The following is a 12,015-nucleotide window of genomic DNA, read 5'->3' as shown; positions in this document are numbered from 1 at the left end:
GAGCTCGGTGACGGACAACAAATTCAAGTGGGATTAGATGCAATTAAGAGTATGGACAGACTTCAGATGTTGTTGGCCTCACTATTAAACCATTTATCCCAAATTAGCATTACACACATTTGGCAGGTGGCCACTAATCCAATCAACCTGTTGGGTTCACGCTCATAGTAGTCTGCAAAGACTTTGGGGATGACAGGTATATGGGAACAATAATGGAAGGGTTATATTTATGGTTTAAAATAGATGGGGGTCTTCCTCACTGATACAGAGGACAAAATGTGTTGGGTGTGCGCTTACAAAAAGGGACAGTTTTCAGTCAAGGATATATATTCTAGATTCCCCTTTAACGATCATGATGACCAACCTCTTTGGTTCCAAAAAACATGACATTGGGATATTCCTATGAAACTAAAATGTTTTAATTGGTTGGTCCTTCACAATATAGCCCTTACTTGATATATGTTAATTCACAAGGGGTTTCATGGGCCAGGCATTTATACTCTCTGTTGGTCCTCCATGGAGGATGCACATCATCTCTTCTTACTTTTCCCTTTTGCAAATGAAGTATGGGAGGGATTATTGAATATCATGAAGATCAAGGCCAGATGGAATCAATTATCGATTGAGACATGTCTCTCATCCTGGTTTAACACACAAAATAAATATGCAACTTTACCATTCTATATATTTTGGGGTATTTGGAGATGCATGAACACAAATATTTTTGAGCAGAGGGAGCCAGACATCACAGATACGATATTTAAGAAAAAAACATTCAGGGAGATTGGGCCAATTAGAGGGAAATTCCGTAATAGGAACATCAAGTATACTAATATTTGGAAGGAATTCTTGGTTGGCTTTTTTGACGGGGCATGAATACATAGAAAATGTGGTAGTGGGGCTTACATGGTTATAAATATTAGCACAATTTATCATTTTTGGTGGGAGGGAGGAAGTGAAAAAACAACATTGCACTATGGGGGACATTAATATGTGCAAAGCGGTTGGGCATCGAACAATTAACAATTTATGGGGATTCAAAAAGTTTTATAGAATGGGTACAAGGATCTACCCTTTTCAACCCTTTCATTCTGAACACATGGATGAGGCGCATTTGGTCTCTTACTCAGTCATTCCAAAAAATCACATTTATCCACGTGTATTGGGAATAGAATGGGATGACATACACCTTATTAAAAAGAAGAGTTTTAGCAGAGGCGGGTAAAATTTTATTTTCTTAATTTAAACAACGTACATTGTCTAATGAAGGACACATAGTTTTGTAGTTTTATACTACATTGTTCCTTCAAATTGATACACTTCTTGTGATGAAAAGATGAACTATTTTTGGGTGAAGGAAGAGGCAATCCATTCTATTCAGAGGGGCAAAAGTAATAGATTTTTCTTGTTTATGACGAAACATAGGTAGAATATGGGGATAAGTAAATCAATAGTTGTAAGTAGAAAGTGGTTAAATGTGTGTATCTGGTAGAAACAATGAAACTAACTAGACTTATAGTGTATGGAGGAAGCAAATCATAAACATACTATTGTAATCACCTTATTTTTAATGAAAAGTTGATGTTCCTTTTATTGAGAAAAAACAATCTCTAGGCATATCCAATACATCCAATATAGTCTAACTGCTACGTGAACCTCACTCTCTCACACAAAAAAAGTCCTATCTAAACACACACATATATAGATGCATCAAAGTACAAAGTATTGTTCAAAGCCATCTTGCAATCACATGGCCATAACTCTGAAAATCTAGAAGCGTCATGGCATCGTCAGTCCATATGATTCACTCATATTCAACTCCACCTCGACTTCATCTCTACATTTCAAACTCGAATAAAAGCATTGCAGCAACTGGAAGAGTGTCAGGCCAACTACCTCAAGAGATAATGTCGTCCCCGGAAATCCTCTCATACCTGATCCGAATGTTATGAGTTAAAAGTCTTGATCTCTCACATCTATATTTCTATGTCTACCACCCTTCATTACGCCAAAGCGTCATCTCCATTGACTTGTGGGTAAGAAACAATAGCAGCGTTTCTGAACGTTTCCTTCACAAAACAATGTACGTACTCTAGAATCGACAAATCACATGGCTTCACTCGCTTATCTTTTCCCACAACCGAATCGATCTCCTCCTGTACTCTCTTCATCATGGAAGGATTCCTCAATGCCTTGAACATTTCCCATTCTAAAGTAATATCTAATGTATCTATTCGAGTAGCCAACATGTCTAGAAGAAGGGCCTTTATGTCATTCCTACTTACATTTATGTCCATGCTGTGGGCCACCTCATAGATCTCGAGAAGCACATTTACAAAATCGTTTCCCGGCTGGCCATTTCGTTCCCACCGTTCTGTGTGTTCATCGATAATCTCATTGTCCAACACATCGAAATCTCTGTGTAGTTTCTTCAACAGCCTTCTGATGCCTTGCAAATCCAACCATACAAGAGAAGGAATGAAATCCCCAATATCAAAAACTCAGAATACAACCAATAACTCACACATAATGTTTGCCTATCATCCTTTCATGCCCGCCAACTTTTCCGAACGTCCGCCAAACATTTTCTCCCCATCAAGATTATACATATTATATTTTTCGTAAGGGATGAGAACACCTTCTCACATTAACAAACTTGTCTCTGTTCTCTCTTTCCTACGAATCAGGGCAGACACCTCATCATTTTACATGGACTAGAATGACTCTACTCTCCTGGTAGTAAGGAGTTCTAAGACAATTTTTTTCATCTACTACCAATAATGTCGATAGGGATCCAATGCCTAATCTCTGAAATTGTAAGCTAAGTACTTCCCTACCTCTGATGCGGGTCGGGTGGTAAAGAGCAAATCATGAGGCTTTAGGAGCTACATGGCCATTTTAGGAGAACGAGGATAGCAGGGATAGAACTAAGGCACATAATGTTAAAAACTAGAAGACACATGATATATTCAATAAATTGAGAAAATCCCAGGTGAGGGATTCACCCGGAGTTTGCCTCTAACAAAACTCTGTACACATTCATCATTAATAATCATGAATAAATAATTTACAAGCAAATAGGGAGGTTAGAACAACCATCTAGAAAATAGGAACAAATTAATGGATTTGAGACTTCTGCGATCTGCATTATGTGTGGTTATATCTTCCGAATCCATAGCATTTTGTTATTTTATGCATCCACGTTTCGAACCATCCTCTGTGGTTCATCATCAGGATTTAGATTTGTGAAGAAGTCAGAAACACATGAAAACAAATAAATAAAGGTTAAGGTGGGTAGTATAAGGAGCCTACAAGTTTTGATGAAAGTGAGGTTTTTTAATTAATTTATAATTAATTTAATTTTAGTTTAAATTTACATTTAAATTTAATTATGATCTTTGTTTTAATTTAATTTGTTTTTATTTAATTTAATTTGGATTTAATATAATTTTCTAATAATTTAATTTAATTTAACTTAATTTATTTTAATTTTAATTTAAATAAAATTTTTATTATGATTTAATTCAGTTTATATTTATTTGGTTTTAATCTAATTTAATTTTGATATAATGTAATGTATTTTTATTTTATTTAATATAATTCAATAATAATAATAATAATTATTATTATTTATTTATTTATTTATTATTATTATTTATTTATTTATTTTTTAAATAAAATCATCATATAATGTATTTTTATTTAATTTAATATAATTTAATAATTTTAGTTCGATTTGATTTTTTTTTTTACATGGATTAGAAGATTTAATTTATTTTAATTATAATTTTATTTTAATTTTTAATTTATTTTAATTATGATTTTATTTTAATTTAATTTATTTTAATTATAATTATATTTTAATTATTAATTTATTTTAATTATAATTTTATTTTAATTATAATTTTATTCTAATTTAATTTATTTTAATTATAATTTTATTTTAATTATAATTTATTTTAAATTTTTTTTTTTCTATGTTAAGACTAAACTAAGTACCCACGGGGAATTGAACCGGTGACCTATCGCAAGGAGTGCCTTAACAGCGCACCCATTCACCGTCAATCCAAAACCCCGTGGGCTATAATTTATTTTAATTATAATTTTATTTTAATTATTAATTTATTTTAATTATAATTTTATTATTATTATTATTATTATTATTTTTTTTTTTTTTACAAATTAAATTAAAATAAAATCATCATGTAATGTATTTTTATTTAATTTAATATAATTTAATATATTTTTTTTTTACATGGACTAGAAGATTTAATTTATTTTAATTATAATTTTATTTTAATTTTTAATTTATTTTAATTATAATTTTATTTTAATTTAATTTGTTTTAATTTAATTCCAATTTTATGTATATATATATAATTTTTATTTTGAAATAGACTAAATTAAATTTAATTAATTAATTAATTTATTTATTTTTATTTTTATTTTTTTTAATTTTAATTTTAATTTTGTTTAATTTAATCATGATTTATTTTAATTAGGTTTGTTATAATTTTAATTAAATTAATTAAATTATGTTTTAATTTGATTTGATTTAGTTTAATGTAATTAAATTATGAAGATGAGCGAGTTTAATTTAACTAAAGATTTTTAAGGATTGGAGCAAGAGGACCACGAAGCAAAGGATCGGCATTTGTTTAGGATGTGGTGGACCCCCCAGTTAGCGTGGGAATCCAGTTATCACTTATTTTCCAACCGTCATCACGATTAAGGTTATTGGGGTGTTTTCTTATTTCGATAGATTCTCTCTCCAAGAATACATTTCTCCATTAACTTTAACACTCTCCGTTAATGGAGAAAAGGTTCACTAGCATTCCTAACATCTCCCTAAATAACTCAAATTTAATTCTTCCAAGAGGATCAGTAAAGATATATGTAGCATTGTCACAAGTATTACAATATTCAATATGAATTTCTTTTGACTAAACCTTCTCCCTAACAAAGTGAAACTGTGTATCAATATGCTTGGTGTTTTTATGAAACACTAGATTATTTGCAAGTTTTATTGAGCTTTGGTTATCGCATCTGATAATAATTGCATCTTTTTTTCTTCTCCGGCATCATGGAGAAGTTTCCTCAACCAAACTGCCTCACATGTTGCTGCACACATTGCTTGATACTCTGCTTCTGTTGAAGACAAGGATACAATGTTCTGCTTCTTGATGCTCCATGCGATGACCCCAAACCCAATGTTAAATGCATAACATGTTATGTATCTTTTGTCGTCTAGATTTCTAGCCCAATCTGAGTCTGAGAAACATGTCAATCTAACATAAAATGAATAAATATATTTAATTCCAAAGTCTAAAGTCCCTTGAAGATACCTTAAGACGCCTTTTGCTGCAACCCAATGATTCTCAAGAGGCTTTGACATGAATTGGATCAATACAATAACTGCAAAAGCTAAATCTGACCTAGTTGTAGTCAAGTAAATTATACTCCCAACCATCTGTCTATACAGTGTTGCATCGACCTCCTTATAACCATCATTATTCTGAAGTTTGGTATTCTGTTATAAAGGCACTAATGTTTCTTTGCACTGATCCATTCTGAAAATTTTCAATAAACTCTTGACATACTTTCCGTGAGATAGAAAAGTCTGGTCTGAATCCCCCCAAACTTCAAGACCCAAACAATAGTGTAACTCTCCGAGGTCTTTCATCTCAAAAACCTATGACATCTGCTCTTTGATTTCTTTAATGAGTTCATTAGCATTTCCTGTAATGATAAGATCATCTACATATAAAGAAATCAAAATAATTTTCCCCTTTTCATCAAACACAATATATAGATTAGGGTCATTCTTGCTTTTTTTATAACTATTCTATAGAAAAAAGAATCAATTTTATCATACCACGACCTAGGTTCTTGTTTTCATCCATACAATGATTTCTTCAATTTATAGACTAAATGTTCCTCCTCCTGTTTAACAAATCATTTAGGTTGCATTAAATACACTTCTTCTTTTAATTCCCCATTTAAGAATGCAAATTTCACATCTAGCTGGTGTATCATCCAATGATGTTTGGTAGCTAAAGAAATTAACATTCTAATTTTGTTTAATTTAGCTACAGGGGCAAAGGTTTCCTCATAATCTATGCTTTATTTTTGCGAGTACCCCTTTGCAACAACCCTAGCTCTATATTTTTCTATGTTCCCATCTGCTTTAAATTTAGGCTTCTATAACCATTTGCAACCTATGGGTTGTTTGCCTTTAGGTAGTTCAACTAGATCCCAGGTTTTGTTTTTAAGTATTGACTCATATTCCTCTTCCATGGCTGCCCTCCATTCACTATATTGACTTGCTTCTTTATAATTAGAGGGTTCAACAACATTTAACATACTAGTTATAAGAGCATGATCCCTATATCTTGTTGGCAACTAAATTTTCCTACCTAATCTCCTGAGTGGTGGACTGGCTTCAAATCTATTATGATCATCCCTTGGTGGACTTGGCCTGCTACTTGCATCTATACCATCCACATATTCCATTTTCTAATGCTGCTGCTACTCATGGTTGTCCCTTTCATCACTTCCATCTTCCACCAGTAAAGGCATGTGCCATTCTTCATTGCTTCTATCATGGTTTCCATCATCAACCTGCTCATGGAATACTACATCTCTACTTGCAAACACTTTATGAGTAGAGGGATTAAACAATTTATAAGCTTTAAACTCTGTGCAGTACCCAACAAAAATGCATTTAATGGCCTTTGAATCCAGTTTCTTCCTATACTCTTTCGGAACAAGAGCAAAAGATGTGGAGCCAAAAACTCTTAAATGGTTAACTGCAGGCTTAAAATCTAATAAAGCTTCGAATGGAGTTTTAAAATCAAGGCTTTTTGTTGGACTCCTATTTTTCAAATATACTGCAGTATTTATTGCTTCTGCCCAAAAGCCATTAGACATGTTCTTACATTTTAACATTCTTCAAGCACACTCCACAAGGGTTCTGTTCCTCCTCTCTGCAACCCCATTTTGTTGAAGAGTGTGGGGTATTGTGAACTGATAAACTATCCCATGGTCCTTGTAATATTTGATGAAACCACCCTTCTTGTATTCTTCCCCTTGATCCGAGTAGAGAATTTTGATGAATTTTCTTGTCTGTGTTTCAATCATTCTTCTGAACTCTTTAAATAATTCAAAAATATGACTCTTCTTTCTGAGAAAATATACCCAAGTAAATCTCATGCAATCATCAACAAATAATAGGAAAGAATATGCATGTCCTAATGACCTTGTTTGCATCGGCCCACACAAATCAGTGTGCACAAGCTCTAGTATATCTCTCCTCTTTCTATCTACGTTTGCAGGAAACTCATCCATATGCATCTTCCCAAGAGCATATGCTTCACAATCAACCTGAACATTATTCAAAACAGGAAGACCATTGACCATACCTCATTTCTAAAGTAGTAGCAGGTCATTGAAATTGATATGACCAAATCTTTGATGCCATAAGTCTTCTGCAGTCATAACTCATGAGGTCAAGGCTTGGTGTGGTGTGCTTCTTACATTCATCTTATACATCCTACCACATGAATACCTAATGCAATTGGCTTCATGTGATCCAACAGATCTTTATTAACACAATAAAACTTAAAAAACTCTACCTTAATGTTCTAATATGTTATCATAGAAACAAAGATTGGATTCTTTTTTATTCTGGGTACATACACTACATTTTGAATATGTTTAATATTTCCATCAGGAAAAACGAAAGGAATATTACCATACCCTTTGATCTGGTACCCTCTATCATCACCAAAGTAGATATTTGCATAATTGTCAGTTTCTTTAAAATTCTCAAACCAATTTCTGTTACCTATCATGTGAATGGAAGATCTTGAGTCCAAAAACAAGTTTCTGCTTCATCATCCTCAGCAGAGAATGCAAAATCATATACAAACAATATGAGATTTTGATTATGATCTTCATCAACAAAGTGTCCTGCATTCTTCTAATGTCTATGGCAACCTTCATCAAACTTCTTCTTCTGACAGTTTTTAGCTATGTGACCAACTCTACCACAATAAAAACATTTGAGCCCTGAATCACTTATGTTTGAGGGCATACCTTGAGGTGGTTTTCTTTGTGGTGTACTTTTGCCTTTCTGTCCTGCATTTTGCTTCCCTCTGAAGGGATTCTTCTTCACCATTAGAGCAAGCTCTGAACTCTGGGGTTTCATAGTCATCCACCTCTCTTCCTCTTGCATCAGGATTCCTATCAATTATTTGAAACTGGGGGCTTTCTCTCTCGCATTCAAACCTGTAATAAACACTTGATAGTCATCAAGCATACCATTCATGGTAATTGTGACAAGATCAGTGTTTGACACTGTCTCTCCTATGTTGCCTAGCTTATCTCTGAGCTCCTTGATTCGATAGATGAATGAAACCACTAATTCATTCTCCTCCATTTTAATGGAGAGAATCTTGCTTTTCAAAAACAACAGGTGATTTGTGTTTTTGATCTCATACAGGTCCTTGAGGGTTTTCCATATGTCGTTTGTTGATTTACATTCACGGATGTGAGGGATAATACAATGTTTCACTGAAAATTTTAACAACACTTTTTCTTTGTTCTCCCTCTTTTCCCAGTCCTGGATTGTTGTTGTTGGGCATGGAATCCCTCCCACAGCATGTTTTGGGGCTCAAAGCCCAAGTTTTTAGTTAATATTGTTGTAAAGCTCCACGAATTGTGGACGTGAAATGTATGTTAGAGTCACAGGTCTGTCCGCCCTAAGTTTGAATGTAATGTCGACCTACCCATTGTTCGTGGACCATGGAGTTGTATAAATAGAGCAAAGCTCTAAGTGTAAAAGATAGTTAACTGAAGTTAGAGCGAAGTATGAGATAGAAGCACAGAGGAAGTGTCTAAGTGTTTCTTGGGTTGTAGAGTAGGAGAAGGCTTTGCAGCTGAGTGCGTAGAGGCCTATTTGTTTGCGGCTGAGTGCACGGACCCCTGCAGCTAAGTGCGCAGGGTGGAATAAAGTCTGTAACCGAAGGAAGAGAATAATAAAGAGAAGTTTTATCTGAATTCCGTGTATCTATTCTTGAGTTATTACATGTTCGATATCAATTGCTAATGTACTATTTATTTACTGCGTGCACTTGTATGAATGATTTATATTGCTAAGTATACTTTACACATGCAAATAAGCTAATTTAATCAACTAATATCGGGTTACTAGTAAGGACTTGGGTGATAACACTGTTCGGCCCCTGAGTAGGGTTGCATGAAGGCAGCGTCACAAACTGTGAGGTATGGGTAAGTGCGCGTAGCGACATGCATGCAGGGTCGAACCGCAGACCACTTGAAACCATCAGACATCTCCAAGGTGCAGAAACCTGGTTCTAGCACCCTCCCATACTACTTCAGGTGAGACCTCAATCCGCGCTCCATGGACTGTTTTCGAAAGGGCCAATAGTATAAGGATTTGTTTGGTTAAATCACCTCCGAACCTGGGTCAGGACCCAACAAGCCAACAAGTGGTTCTGTTGTTGGGACTGGGATCTGCATAAAGGATGTCTGATTTCATGTCACTGGAATCTGACAAAGAAAGAAATTGAACGGTGGTTGGAAAGAAAGATTCATGAGTTCGCGACGCAGGAAAATAGGAATCTAGAGTATCAAAGGAACAGTGGTTAGAGCACTACTTATATATGGAAATCCACGAAATTTTCTTTGCATCCTTCCCCTCTAAGTTGTATGAGTGGATCGCGAAGCTAGTAGACAGTCAGGGAAGGCGTAGGCTTGTCAAATCGATTGTGTGGACTCCAGAGTTGGTGTGCAGACTAGAAGCATTGGGAGATAAGATTGCACGTGTTGTGGACCATTGGCTTGATCGAATTATAGGAGGGTTTATCACCGAGTTCGCGGTAAACACGACAGTCAGCTATAGCGAGGCGGAATGACGCTTCCTCAAAGGATGACGAGGTAAGTACATTAAATTGTTGAACACTTGGATTAAAATGCTATTGTGTGAAAAGCAGATTATACGAATAAATTGATGTTTGGGGATATGCGAAGTGGGAGGATCTATAGAAATGAAGGTAGCGCAGAGACATAAAATATCCCCTTGATTTCGCCGTGACGGGAAAGTGAAGAAGAGCTCATGAAATTTTCTCTGAGAAGCGCGATCAGTCTGATAAGGTAGCGAATTCCGCACATACCACCCCCAGCTACACCGCCACTAGTTTCACCATCATCACCCCATATTTTCCCACACCACCTCCGCCACCACCACAGTTCAATATGGCGAGCACGATAAAATTTCCAGTATTTAGAGGAGTAGGGAACGAAGATCCAAACCAATTTTGGTTCGTGATAAAGGCCGTATGGGAAGCACAAGGAGTTGTGGATGACAATATAAAGAAGGAAACACTGGTAAGCGTGTTGTAGGATCGCGCAATAACATGGTACATTAAGCATTTTAATGACCATCCAAACGCGGGGATCGCAGATATCCAGGTTGTGCTGAACAAGGAATTTAGTAGGCCAAAGTCGGAGACATAATCAATTATCAGGTTTAAGGAAATCGCGATGCTTCCAGGCGAGACCCCATGGGATCTAGATCAGAGACTTAAGAGTATGATTCATGAAGCCAACATGACCTTGACGGATTGACAGCACTGCGCATGGTTTGTAGCGTCACTAACACCACATTTAAGGATGACATTGTTACAGCAGAAGTTATCCACCCAGGCTGAAGCTTTGGAGATTGCAATGAGACTGCATGAGACCCCAATACAAGATCCTAGCCTAGGAGTCCAACAAATCCATGTGCAACTACAAAATTTGTGCATGGAAATGCAGAGTTTTAAACAGGACAGGACAACTCGCCCAAAAGCCTGCGAGGAGGTATGGTGCATAAAATACAAAGTCTAGGGGCATGACAAGGACCATTGTCCAGTCTTTGCGAACTACTTGGCGGGAGGAGGGCCGATGTCATTAAGACCAGAGGCACAAGCAGGACCAAGCGCAATGCCTACATTATGGTGTGTGATTTGTTAGATAGGAGGAAAACATGCTACGGATAATTTTCATCTATTACAGAAGTATACGCAGACATCCGAACAATTATTCTATAATTTCTGTAGGTCGGTAGGCCATGATGAGGGCACTTGTAGAAGTTATGAACTAATAATGGATCAGACTCCTGCCTACAGAGTGTAGACCGAAACACGAGCCCTCAATCCAAATGCAGGGATGACGAACGCTGGATTTCAGGGGCGCGGAGAAGGTCGAGGTGGAATGGGACTAGAAAGGGGTCGCTGACAACTAATTTGTTACAATTACAGAAGCCTAGGGCATTATTCCTGTGATTGTACAAATCCAATGAGAGCATCATGTTTATATTGTACTCAGTTTGATCATGAGAAGGAGAACTGCTCTACAATGATAGCAAGGTTGCGTGATAAAGGGATACTCCAGCATCCCTTGACTCAAAATTTGCAAATGATGAGGTCTGAGCCATGCGAAGAGGACCCGAATGTAAACATCGTGCTTCAAAGTGGTATCATGACAGGAGATGACAAAGGTAAGCAGCCTAAAGAAAGTGCGTGGGTTTGCAAGGCTCCTATAAAGGAACCTGAATTTGATTTGGAGCACGCAAAGGATACATTCATGGAAGCTAGGAAGAGCTTCACGGAGGCCTCCACTTCAGGTAGTAAGGATCAACTACAACTTGAGATGGATCCTTCAATGCTCACTACCTTTCTGGAGACATGTATGAAGTTGTTGCACGATAACAGGCCTATGAAAGGACTGTAGGAACTTATCACTAGGTGTGCTGGGTTAAGAGAACCCCGCATAGTCCGGAAGCTCAAGAAACATACATCGTGAACAGGAAGGGAAATGAGATTGATTGCGCAAATCGGGGGGTATGAAATGGATCAAGTAATTTTGGATCTAGGATCGGACGTGAACGTACTACCAAAGAAGACATGGGAGCGCATGGGTAGGCCCGCATTGCAATGGTCCCCTATTCAA

At 36.1% G+C, this 12,015-nt stretch overlaps 1 protein-coding gene across 1 annotated transcript; it reads right to left on the bottom strand.

The window, feature by feature from the left end:
• Window positions 1–2,003: 2,003 nt before the first annotated feature.
• Window positions 2,004–8,209, bottom strand: LOC149252119 (cytochrome P450 71AU50-like). Its single transcript, XM_089454081.1, has 2 exons — window positions 8,098–8,209; window positions 2,004–2,449 (listed from the first exon to the last, which is right to left on the bottom strand). Exons 1-2 carry the CDS (start codon window positions 8,207–8,209, stop codon window positions 2,004–2,006), a joined length of 558 nt encoding a protein of 185 aa, XP_089310207.1.
• Window positions 8,210–12,015: the final 3,806 nt, after the last annotated feature.

This window comes from Pinus tabuliformis, chromosome 7 (assembly GCF_031772625.1).
Source record: "Pinus tabuliformis cultivar Carrire ecotype Pingquan chromosome 7, CPIR1, whole genome shotgun sequence".
Lineage (NCBI taxonomy): Eukaryota > Viridiplantae > Streptophyta > Pinopsida > Pinales > Pinaceae > Pinus > Pinus tabuliformis.
This window is presented reverse-complemented; position numbering and strand designations above follow the sequence as displayed.

Coding starts and splice junctions, on each gene's coding strand:
- LOC149252119 (XM_089454081.1), bottom strand. CDS start 8,209: ATGAAACCCCAGAGTTCAGAGCTTGCTCTAATGGTGAAGAAGAATCCC. Junction 2,450..8,097: donor ACAAAGAAAACCACCTCAAG/GTATGCCCTCAA, acceptor TGGATTTGCAAG/GCATCAGAAGGCTGTTGAAG.